General features: G+C 42.8%; 1 protein-coding gene across 5 annotated transcripts in view; it reads left to right on the top strand.

Annotated features, from left to right (window-relative positions):
* LOC140496258 (transcription initiation factor TFIID subunit 4-like) overlaps positions 1–13,187 on the top strand; it is a 349,124-nt gene that overhangs the window by 102,464 nt on the left and 233,473 nt on the right. For all 5 annotated transcript variants that reach the window (XM_072595792.1, XM_072595791.1, XM_072595790.1 and 2 more), the window contains exon 11: positions 495–664. In XM_072595792.1, the coding sequence (XP_072451893.1) occupies positions 495–664 (170 nt within the window). The remainder of the gene's footprint in view (positions 1–494; positions 665–13,187) is intronic.

Here is a 13,187-nt window from a genome sequence, read left to right as displayed (position 1 = left end):
TGTCTGGGTGGATCTTCAGACCATTCATGCAGACTCGATGGGCCAAATGGCCTTTTTCTGCATTTTAGAGATTTTATGATCTTCCCTTTCAGATTGTCCAGCCTGCTCCTACCTTAAAGGAATGTTGCTTTTATGTTACCCGCCCCAAATTGCTGTGCAGCTGAAGGAGGAGTTTTGGGCATTGTCTCAAAATAAAAGTCACTTTGAAATGGAATAAGAACTTTCTGCACTGAGTTGTGAATCTTTGCAATTCCATATTCCAGAGGACTTTGGATGTTCAGTCAGTGAAGATATTCAAGGCTGAAATTAATAGATTTTTGACCACTGAGGAATCTAGGGATATGGTAAAGTTTGGGTGAGAGGAAGCTCTGCAATGTGAGGGGTCATGTGACCTTTGGTTCTTATTTCATATGTCTCAGTGCTATTCTAATAAACTGAGTGATGGAAAGTCAGAGGTTCTATGGTTGGTTTCATGGTTTTCTCCATTGTTGCAGAGACGATGATGACATCAATGATGTTACCTCAATGGCTGGAGTTAATCTGAGTGAGGAGAGTGCCAATATTCTAGCAACCAACTCCAATTTAGTAGGAACGCACATTCGCTCCTGTAAAGATGAAACCTTTTTGGCTAGCGGTGCTCTGCACAGGCGTGTCCTAGAAACAGGTAAGGCAACCACTCTCTTAATTAGGTTTGAGCTAAATTAGATTAATGTTTATATCCAACCGCCCCAAAGTTACACCTCAAAAGAAATTGAGGTGTTTAGTCCTTCTGTCAGGTTAAGGTCAACATCACAAAACTGTCTGGCAAGAGTCATTCTTTTGTCTTGATTGATCTCTAGATAAATAGTCTCCCTCTTTGCTTTTGTTGGTAATGTCGAACGAGCTGCACTTCAAGTAAATAAATCACTTGGTTTCAGTGAGATACATCCATGGATATTGTGGGAAGTACACGTGGAAATAATGTTGGCAGTGAATATAATATTCCAATTCTCCTCAGATATATGCTTGGTACCAGAGGCTGGAGAATTGCTGATCTTACATCTGTGTTGAAAAAGAGTCTCAGGATAAACTCAGCGAGTACAGAGTATGATTTCAGCCTTGTTTTGAGAAGGTTTTCAGAAACAATAATCTAGGACCCCATTAATAAACAAGGGTGGCTCAGCAGCACCACCACTGACTGAACTGGTCGAGTCCTAAAGGACGTAGCTGCTGGATTAAATCTGTAGCAGGTGCTGAGGGGACAACATACTGGACCTCATCCTTACCAATGTGCTGGGTACAGATGCATCTCTCCATGACCGTATTGGTAAGAGTGACCACTGCACAGTCCTTGTAGAGATGAGTCTTGCCTTCACATTAAGAATACTTTGCATTTTTGCAAGGTTTGTGAAGGTTTGTAGCTCATGTTGAGGTTTAGGGTGTAGGTTTTCTCGCTGAGCTGTAGATACTTTGCATTGTTTTACATGGTATTGTCACTGTGCTAAAGGAATAGACTTTGGACAGGTCTTGACACTGGGTACTCATGAGGCACTGTAGGTCATTAGCAATAGAATCATATTCCAATGCAACCTGCAACCTCGTGGCCCAGCAAATATCCCCACTATGCCATTACCATCAAACCAGGGGATCAACCCTAGTTCAATGCAGGAGGACATGAAAGGAGCAGCACTGGGCATACCTGAAGATGGTGAAGCTACACAACAAGATTACTTGTGTGCCATATCAAGTAAGTATCATGTGGTAGAGTTAAGTGACTCCACAACTAATGGAACAGATCGGCTGTGCAGTCCTGCCACATCCAGTCATGAATGGTGGTGGATAATTGAACAACTGACTGGAGGAGGTGGCTTCCCAAGTTTCCCCATCTTCAATGATGGAAGAGCCCAGCACAGAAGTGCAACAGATAAAGCTGAAAAATGCAGAGTAATCTTCCACCAGAGGTGCTAAGTGGATGATTCGTCTCTGTCTCCTCCAGTTGTCCCCAGCATTACATATGTCAGTCTTCAGCCGATTTGATTTAGTCCACATGATACCTAGAAATGGCTAGAAGTGCTGGATACTGAAAAGGTTATGAGCCCTGACAACATTTTGGCAATAATACTGAAGACTTGTGCTCCAGAATCTGATGTGCCTCGACCTAAGCTGTTCCAGTACAGTTAAAACACTGGCATCTACCTGACCATGTGGAAAATTGCCCAGGTTTGTCCTGTACAAAAAAGAGCAGGACAAATCCAATCCACCCATTTATTCTCTCATCTTTCTACTTTTGATCATCAGTTAATTGAAGGAAGGTGTCATCAACAATGTTCTCAAGCAGCGCCTGCCCAGTGACACCCAGTTTGGGTTCCACCAGGGCCACTCAGCTCCTGGCCTCATTACAGCCTTGGTTCATATATGGACCCATAAGCCCAATTCCAGAGTAGAGAGTGACAGCTCTTGACATCTAGGCTGCATTTGATCATCTGTCAATGAGGAGCTCTAGCAAAATTTGAATTGGGGATGGGGGAAAAGTCTGTACTGGTTGGAGTCTTACCTGGTTGTGGTTGTTGGTGTTCAATTACCTCTGCCTCTGGACATCATTGAGGAACTCCTGCAGAGTAGTGTCCTAGGCCCGAACATCTTCAGCTGCTTCTTCAATTACCTTCTCACCATCTTATTGGCAAACATTCCCAGTTCTGACATTGAGACACCTTCAATACTGAAACAGACAGCTCAGATACTGAAACCGTCCATGTCCAAATGCACTAAGACGTGGATAAGCTTGAGCTGCAAAGTGGTAAGTGATGATATTGCTACACAAATGCCAAACAATGAACATTTCCAACAAGAGAGAATCTACGTATCACCCCTTGACATTCAGTAGCATTGCCATCACTGAATCCCGCACGATCCACATCCTGGAGTTACTATTGACCTGGACCAAACACACAAATACTGCAGTTACGGGAAGAAGTTGGAGCCTAGGGACCTTGCAGTGAGTAACACACCTCATAACTCCCCAGTCTACCCACCATCAGCAAGGCACAAGTCAGGAGTGTGATGGTATACTCCCCATTTGCCTGGGTGGGTGCAGCTCCAACAACATTCAAGAAGCTTAACACCATCCAGGACAAGGTAGCCTGCTTGATTGGCATCACATGTACAAACATCCACTCTCTCTACCACCATATGGACTGCAGCAGTTCAAGAATGCAGCTCACCACCAGCTTCACAAGAGGCAACTAAAAATGGGGAATAAATGCTGCCTCAGCCAGCAAGCCCCACATCCCTTGAGTGAATAAGAAGTGGTCACTTGACCTGCTGAATTCACATTTACTCATGTTTAAATAACTTCCTTCTGACTTTATATTTGTCAATTCTCACTGCTAATTAATCTAATGTCTCGACATGAACTTCAAAAAGATATTGGAATGGGGTGCAGTAGATTCATCTTGCCACAAAGCTGAAGTCCATAGAATACAAGAAACAGTGTCCATCTGGGTATGAAGTGAGCTGTTGGTGGACAATAGTTTGCCACACTGGAAGAAGTAAGAAAGTATAGTTTCCTATTGGTTGGCAGTTTGGAAACCAAAGTCAAACACTATCTTGGAACCTGGAAAAGATGAACCGTCATGGACAATGTGAAAAGCAATTGTCTAGAATGAAGAACTGCCCTCATTGCTAGTGACCTCAGTCACTTCAAATTGATATTGCTGCCCTTCGGGAGACTTGAGCAAGCAAAGAGCAGTTGAGGGAACACCTTTTTCAGGCGAGGAAACCCACAGGATGTATGGAATTGGATTTGCTGTCAAGAACAAAATTGTCAGCCAACTCTTGGAGCACCTTGTTGGTGTTCACAAAAACTCATGACTCTGCCTGCCACTTGTCATAAACCAACAAGCAACGGCTGTGAATGCCAATGCTCCAACCCTTGATGAGTCCAAAGGAGTCTTCCACAGCACCCTTGACACCATACTCACCAACATCTCTAAGGAAATTAAAATTGAGATTTCAATGTCAGAGTTGGAAAGGATGTCCAACTCTGGAAAGGAGCCATTAGACAGGAAGAAGTTGGGAATTGCAACTCCAGTGGGATTCTTCTCACCAAATGGGTGGGGCTCTAGCTGATCATCACCAATATACTCTTCCACCAAAAAGACAAATTCAGGATTTCTTGGAGGCATCCACAATCAAAGCACTGACACATGATCGACGACAGCATTGAACCAAAATCAAAAGAATGTCCTAATTACCAAAGCAACGACCAATGCTGAGGACTGCTGGGCAGACCAGTGGCTCATTTGCTCCTCATTGTCCATAAAGTGTCATTAGAAGCAGCTGAAAAAAAGAAACCCTTCAGAAGAAAGCTCGATGTTGAATGGCTTCAAGAGAAAAGCAGAGGAACAAACCTCCAACAATGTCTTCACCAGAATCTCCAGAACTTGCTTTAATGGAATGGAGGAAATCTGGAATGAGCTGAAGATAGTCATCGTCTCGTGCTGTGAAGAAACTGTTGGCTACAAGACCAGGAAACACCAAGCCTGGGTCAATGAGAACACCAGTGTCATTCTAGACCTCATTAACAAGGAGAAGAAAGCTCTCTCTGCTTGACAAAACAGCGTCACCAGTGAGACCAAGAGGAGAACTTATCAAACAGCAAAGGTAGAGTTGCAAAGAAAAATGAAGAAAATAAAGGGTCGATGGTAGACTGAGAAAGCTAAAGGAGCTACAACAACACCCAAGGCCTAAAATCAGTGCGGAACATTTTTGAGCGACTGAGAAAGCATTGGCCTCCAGCGGAGAGTACACTTTAAAGAATACATTTGTAGATGAGGACTTGTTTGAGGAAATCCCCTAACTCCCCATCAAAGATTACCTTGGTCTCTCACCTAGTTTGGCAGATGTCAAAGCCACCATTAGACACATGAGAAGTGGAAAGGCAGCAGGAGTCGATGGGATTCCAGCAGAGATTTTCAAAGCTAGAGGAGCAGAGCTTATCCATCATCTCCATCAACAGTTCCTGAAAATCTGGGACAAAGAAGAAATCTCTACTGATCTCAGGGATGCTGCCATCACTATTATCTTCATGAAAGAAGACAAAATGGATGTGGGAACTACTGATGGATTACCCCACACTCCATCACCAGGAAGATCATTGTTGAAATACTTGGTGCCTTCTTCCAGTCTCTGAGGAAATCCTTTCGGGAAAGCCAATTTGGCTCCCAATTAAACTGTGCAACTATGGACATGATTTTCACAGTTTAGCAACTCTAAGAGAAATGTCAGGAACAACACCAGCCACTCAAAGTAGTCCACAGTTTTTGACTCAATCAATTGGGAAGATTCTATGGAAGGCCCTATCAAAAGCCAGCTGTCCAGTGAAATTCATCAACATTCCCTCTCCTCTGACAGGATGCTGTCAGTGATGGTCCTCTAGTAATGTGGCCGAATCGCTTGGGGTCGAGCAGGGATGTATCATTGCCCCCACCCTTTTCTCATTGCTACCATTCTTCTTCGTGTCAAGAGCAAGCTTCCCAGTGCTATAGGCATTGTCTATAGGATGGGCAGGAATCTTCTCAACCTCAACCAGTTAACATCCAAGAAGGAAATGACACTGATCTCATTTGTGGAACTTCAGCATGCAGATGAGTGTGTCATTTCTGTTGTCTCTGAAGATGTTCTTTAGGCCTTGTTCAGTGCCATTGTGGAAGCATACCGAAGAATTGGTCTCAGCCTCAATCTCAAAACTCACATCCTTTATCCTTCCCAGGTTAAGTTCCAGTGCATCCTCCACTAAGATCAATAGGGAAATCATCCCAAAAGTCAAACCTTTTCCCCTACCTGCGAAGTTACCTGTCATCTTGGCTGAAACTGATACGGAGATGCAACATCACGCCCTTCAGACATCTAAGAGTAGTCTTTGACTACTGTGACATCCATGCCGATTCCAAAATCGTTGTGTATAAAGCAGTCATCCTTCTGACTCTCTTTTATGGGCTCCAAAATGTGGACCATGTGCAGATGTCATTTCAAGATCCTGCATTTCCAGAAGGCCTTTAACAAGGTGCCCCTCGGGATGCTGCTGAATAAGATAAGAGCACGTGGTGTTAAGGGCAAGATGTTGACATGACTGAAGGATGGGCTGGCTGGCAGAAAGCAGAGTGTGGAGATAGTGTTTTTTTTCCAGGATGGCAGTCAGCGACTAGTGGAGTTCCATTGGGGTCAGTGTTGGAACCACAGTTATTCACGTTATAAAGGTGCACTAGACTTTATCTGAAATGCTTGGGACAAGCTGGTTTTGGGAATTCAGAACTTTTCGAATTTCAGAAAAAGTGACACTTTGGTGAAATTTAAAAAAAGATCTTACTGGAGGAGCAGACTCAGAGTAAAATGGGCTTTAAGACCCATTTGAGGCCTGCCAGTGCTGGGCAACCCTGCCCCCGCACAGTCGCATCTGAGTGACATGCATCGAGTGGGTGTCGGCTTGGGTTAACTGTTTGTACACCAAACAACCTTGTTAATGAGAAAGAAAAACTTTACAAAAAAGCCTTCAGACTTTGGAGCTTTTCGGATTTTGGATAAAGGGTTGTCTACCTGTACATTAACGATCGGACAAAGGAACTGAGGGCTTTGTTCCTAAGTTTTCAGATGATCGAGAGATAGCTGGAGGGACAACTAATGTTGAAGAGTTGGGGAAGCTGCAGACGGTCTTAGGCTAGGAGAGTGGGCAAAGAAGTGGGCAGATAGCATATAGTGTGAGAAGGTGAGAGGTTATGTACTTTGGTAGGAAGAGTCGAGGCTTTTCTAGGTTTTAACCTCGCTCATCAATGTTTAAGTCACCTCTGTAAAGGTGCCCACAGCTAGATGGTATAGAGACTGGTAAGGACATAACTGGATTAAAGCAGATCACCAAGCAGGAATAGGTGGAACAGTAGAGCTGGGTGGCACTGTTTGGTCAATTAAAAGACCCAAAGCATTGACATTATTTGATGAACTCTTTTTGGGAAATTTAATGATTCCTCCAGGTGCTCCGGTTTCCTCCCACAGTCCAAATTGGTCCTGCTAAATTGCCCATAGTGTTCAAGAATGTGTAGGTTAGGTGCATTAGTCAGGGGGAGGGGGGCAATATAGGGTAGGGGAGAATGGGTCTGGATGGGTTACTGATTGGAAGGTCAGTGTGAATATGTTGGACCGAAGGGCCTGTTTGCACACTCTAGGGGTTCTATGATTATATATAAAGGTCTTTCTTTTATATGAAAGGTGGAAACCCTTTGTTTTCTTATTACTAATAGTCAGACCTGTATTATTGCAAAACTGCTGGATAATCTTTAGATTCTTGTCCATTTCTAAGTGTGTATCACTGGTTAATGCTATGTCATCTTCTAATATGAGGGTGAAACAGTGAATGATTTCTCCATTAAAATTCAAAAGTGGGGAAAGACTTTGGAAATCTGAAACGCAAAGGGACTTTGTCCTGGTTCAAGATTCTCAAGGCTAGCATGCATGTTCAGTTGGCAGTTATGAAGCCAGGTGTAATGTTAGCATTTGTTTTGAGAGTGCTAGAATACAAGAGGAGAGATGTACTAAGGCTCTGGTCAGACTGCATTTGGAATATTGTGAGCAATTTTAGGCCCTGTATCTGAGAGGATGTTTTGATCCTGAAAGGGGTCCATAGGTTACGAGAATGGTCCTGGGGCTAAAGAGCTTGTCATTTTAGGAATGGTTGAGGATTCTGGATCGATACTCGATGCATTTTAGAAGATTGAGGTGAGATCTGATTGAAACTTACAGGATACGGAGAAGCTTGGTTCGAGTAGATGTGGAGAAGACGTTTCCAGTAGAAGGAGAGATTAAGACCTAAGGGCACAGCCTCAGAGTGAAGGGACAACCCTTTCGAACTGAGATGCAGAGGAATTTCTTCAGCCACAGCAGCGTAAATTTGTGGACCTTCTTGCTACAATAACGTGTAATGGCAAAGCCATTGATTGTCTTTAAGATTCTGATTGCTAAGGGGATTAACAGTTATATGGAAGAGGCAGAAGAATGGGGTTGAGAAGCAAATCAGCCATGTTTGAATAACAGAGCAGATGGGGCTGAATGGTCTAACTTTGCTCCTATATCTTATGGTCTTATGGCTTTATGGTCTTGATCAGTCCTACAAATGCTGTTTGATTATGATCCTTTGGATCAGCTGGGAAGACAGATGTACACATCAGTGACCTTGAAGCAGCCAACAGCACGAGCATTGAAACCAGCTACTCTGGCCAGCCACATGCTTAGGATGCCTGAGTTCCGAATGCCAAAGCTAATCATCTTCGCCTATCTGAAGAAGGCACTCAAACAAGAGGTGGGCAAAAAGTCTTTTAAAGACGCCCTGAAGGCTTCCCTCAAGAAATGTAACATAAATCTTACTACATGGGATACCCTTGTTCAGTAGAGATGAATTTGGAGGAACCTCCTCTGTGAATGGGCACAACTGTTTCCCATTGGCAGGAGGAATATAGAAAGGGAATGGGAGGAAGAAATGCCAACGTTCTCAAAGCCAAGGACCACTTCCACCTCCCAGAGCAACTTTCCAAGTGTGGTCAAAGATGTAGTTCTCGTGTCTGGCTCATCAGCAACACAAGGACCCACAGAACACAAGACCAGTGACACATAATTTCTGAGGTGGACAATCCTACTTGTTAGAGTGTGATTGTTGATAACAATGCTAGCCTTTTGTGATGCGTATACTCAGGCACCCAGATCTTTCTGCAAACGCTCACTGTTTAGTTAATCTGCTTTTTTAAAAAAAAAGACAGTTTTCCACTTTATACTCAACAAAGAACAAGACAGCACAGAACAGGCCCTTCGGCCCTCGATGTTGAGCCAACCTGTGAACTACTCTCAGCTCGTCCCCCTGCATTATTCCACCATCATCCATACGCTTATGCAATGAGAAGCCATTTACCGGATCTTTGCCCATTTATTTAATCTGTCTCTACCCCTTTGTCGGCACCTGTCTTGGAACACTGGGTGTAACCAAGCTGTTGTTTTTGGATTTGGTTAAATGTAGTTAAGACAAGACTCAACGAGAGTTTTCTTAAACACGAATATTTATTCAATAATAATAATTATTATATTAGTAATAAAAAATGGAAAAGAAAGGAAAAAGAAAACAATAAGTCTCACGCCCTTCTGCTAGTCAGAGACCCCTCGATCGATGGCTGGTCTGGAGGCTTGGCTCGTTCACGATCCTGGTCTGAGGTGAAATCCAACTCTCAGAGCATGTCACTCTGTGTCTCATAGTGTAACAAAACAGCCAGCACAGAAAAGCAGATACAGAAAACAGGCTGCTTACTAATACAGAAAACACATTTTTGATTGTGCTGTCTGCAGCATGTACAGGAATACTCACAGGACTCATTCACGATCATGCAACTGTCAAATAACATCAACAATTGTTGTCCTTCAGCTCATCCTATACAGCACCTTATGTAAACTGTAAAACTCACTTTCATACCTTTTGGCAAATTTAGCTATAATACCTTTGATCCCTTCATCCATACAAGCTGTAAAAATGTTAAGAGCCAGTACTGATCCTGTGGCACAACATTCGTGACATCCTGTCAGTTTGAGAAAGGCTCCTTTATTCCTAATCTGCTTCCTGTTTTAGCAAGCTAATAATTTATCAATGTCAATATGTAACATGCTACACTGTAAGCTTCTATTTTCCCCAGTAATCTTTGACTCCACACTTTCACAAATGCCTTCTGAACATCAAGTAACTACTACAAAGAGCAACACTGCAGTTACAATGTAGCATTAGAGTGAATGCAGAAAGATGTGCAAGAATGGTTCCAGTGGTAAGGGACTTAAAATAGAATCCCTGTACTGTGAAAACAGGCTATTTGGTGCAGCAAGTCCACAATGACCCTCTGAAGGTCATCCCACCCAGACCTATCCCCCTACCCTTTCCCTGTAACTCTGCATTTCCCATGGCTAAGCTATAGATCCCTGAACACTATGAGCAATTTAGTATCACCAGTCCACCTAAATTGTACATCTTTGGATTGTGGGAGGAAACTGGAGGAAACCCACACTGACACTGGGAGAATGTGCAAACTCCATGTACATTTACTTGAGATTGGAATCGAATCCATGTCCCTGGTGATGTGAGGCAGTAGTGCTAACAACCATGCCATCTAGACTTCTATGGATAGATTGGAAAAGTCCTGGTGGTGGTTCTTTAGAGAAATTAAACTGAGAGGAAATTTCAGAAATGTTTTTGCAGGCATTTGTGGTCTAGACACTGTAGATGAAGAGCAACCCTCTGGAAGACCAAGATGCAGAAGACACCAATTTAAAATCAATGGCTAAAGAGCTAGGAGTAAAAACCTTTTTACACAGTGTGTAGTCAAAATCTGAAAGGCATCGCTGGAAAATGTTGTACAAGCATCCATAAATCTAGCTTTCAAAAAGGAATGGATAATTATATGAAGGTAAAATTACAGTGCGCTAGGGGAGTACTGAGCTGTTCTGCTGCAGTGGGCATTTTGAGCGAAATGATTTTCTTCTTTGTGTTAACCATTCCATGATTTCAACCTGTATATTGTCAGATTACTCCAGTGCTAAGATGATTCAATATCTTTCTCCTTTCCAGCTTCAGTCCTGAATCTGCTGTTCATTTCAGATCTCCAACCCCTTTGTGTTTTTATTCACTTGTCTCTGGTTGGCCGGCATTTATTGCCCATTCCTAGCTGCCCTTGAACTGAGTTGCCTTCTAGGCTGTTTCAGATGGCAGTTGAGAGTCAACACATTGCTGTGGGTTCGAAATCTCGTGTAAGCCAGCACAAGTAAGGATGACAGATTTCCTGATGAAGGGCTTTATGCCTGAAATGTCAATTCTCCTGCTTTTAGGATGCTGCCTGACCTGCTGTGCTTTTCCAGCACCACACTCTCTATTCTAATCTCCAGCATCTGCAGTCCTCACCTTCTCCTGATGGATTTCCTTCCCTGGAGGACATTATTGAGAAAAATGGGTTTTTCTGACTGTCAACAGTGATTTCATGGTCATCAGTAGATTCTTAATTCCAGATGGTGTTATGTCCAAGTTACTTTTGGGACCTAGATTTGAAACAAAGGGTGTGGAGGGAGAGTCTGTACTTAATACCCATCTTGCACCTGTTCTGATTGATGGAGTCAGTGTACAGAGAGTTGTTTTTCCAAATCTAACCCATGCTATAATTGAAAATAGGAGCAGGAGTAGGCTATTCGACCCCTCAAGTATGCTGTGCCATTCACTTGCGATCATGGCTGATCATCTGACTCCGTAGTCTGTTCCTGCTTGTACCTCAAATCTTTTGATTCCTTTAGCCCCAAGTGTTTTATCTACTTTCTCCTTGAAACCATAAAATGTTTTGGCCTCAATTGCTGTCTGTGGTAGAGAATTTCACAGGCTCACCACTCTCTGGATGAACAGCTTTCTCCTAATGTCAATTGTAAATGATCTGCCCCTAATCCTTTGACTGTGTCCTCTAGTTACGGACTTTCCAGTCATCAGGAATATCCTTCCTGCATCTACCCTGTCTACTCCTGCTCAAATTTTATATGTTCCTGTGTGAGCCCCCCCATCCTTCTGAATTCCAGCAAATGTACCTACCCTAACAGTGTTCGATGAGTGCATATCTGAAATAGTTGTTCTGTTTTCCAGCATTAACATTGCTAAACAATAAATTCACCTAAAAAAAGGTTTAATGTAAAAGTTGAGCAATAATCATTGTATTCTTCAAATAAATCCAATTTTCCTTAGGGTATGTATTTTAATCTTCAAATGACTTGCTAGAAAAACAGCTATAATTTGCCAGATAAAACATCATTTTACCTTCAAATGTAATGTTCCTCTCACGGCACACTTTACCTGCAGTACAAATGCTTTTTAATTTTATCTTGCTCTAATTAAGGTGTTTGAACCCCATGGTAATGGAAACTATGTTCATTGTCAGCCTTGTGTTTGGTTGTCAGCTTTGTCTTTGCTCTGTCTAATGGCGCAGGTTAGAATGAGAATCCTGTCCCTCTTTTTCCTGGGGAACTTTATTTTGTTATTGCAATACAGATCCATCAGTGTCAGATACTGCAGATACTCAGCGTTTGCACACCTCCTGTTGCCTGAAATGTTAGGGTTAGTTAGAGTGCTTGTCCAATATCCGATGGTGGATTAGTAAACATTTCTTCCAATTAAAAATTGCAAGATTGTAGTTATCTTTAGTCAAACTATACCCCAAGACAATAACTCCATTCTTCTCCCCTTGCTAAGGTCGAACTGAAGTGTTTCCAATCTTCATGTTGTTTTTAACACAATCTCTTCAAATCTCTGTAACAGGGTCAGACTCTGGTGGCATGATGGCACAGTGATTTAATACTGCTGCCCTAAAGCACCAGGAATCCAAATTTGATTCCAGCCTTGACTGACTCTCCATGTGGAGTTTGCACATTCTCCCAGTATCTGCATGGGTCCCCTCTCAGTACCCCAGTTTCCTCCCACAGTCCAAAGATGTGCAGGTTAGGTGGATTGGCCACGCTAAATTGCCTATAATGTCCAGGGGTGTGCAGGCTGGGGTAGGCATGGTGAATGCAAGGTTACAGGGGTATAGCTCTGAGTCGGATGCTGTTTGGAGGGTTGGTGCAGACTTAGTGGGCTGAATGGCATCTTTCTGCACTATAGGGATTCTATAATTCTATTCCCTTTCTTCACCGCATTTTCTGAAATCGTTATCTGTGACTTTGTTCTGTGTAGACTGACTATTCAAATAAATGCAAAATGTTGGAAATTTAAATAAGAGTGCATGCTGGAGAAACTAATTAGGTTTGGTGGCATCAATGAAGAACGAAACAATTAATATTTGAAGTCCAATGTGAACCTTCAGAATCCGGTTGGAACCAGAAGAGTCATACTGGACTCGAAACACTAACTCTGTTTCTCTCTCCATAGATGCTGCAAGACCTGCTGAGTTGACCATTGAAATGTTCATCTTGCAGGTCTGGCATTTTCCATTCTGCATAAGTGAAAGTGCATCTGAAACTCTATTGCCCATATACTAACTTAGATATAAGTTCCATTCACGTATTACCCCTGTTCTGTCTGAGTTGCATTAGCTCCCAATCTGGCAATTTTCAGATTCTCATCCTTGTTCCAAACCCCTGTTATGACCGTGACTTTCCCAATATTT

The sequence above is a fragment of the Chiloscyllium punctatum genome, chromosome 26 (genome assembly GCF_047496795.1).
Source record: "Chiloscyllium punctatum isolate Juve2018m chromosome 26, sChiPun1.3, whole genome shotgun sequence".
In the NCBI taxonomy this organism is placed as follows: Eukaryota; Metazoa; Chordata; class Chondrichthyes; order Orectolobiformes; family Hemiscylliidae; genus Chiloscyllium; species Chiloscyllium punctatum.
Note: the sequence above shows the minus strand (reverse complement) of the source record. Positions and strands in the feature narration are given on the sequence as shown.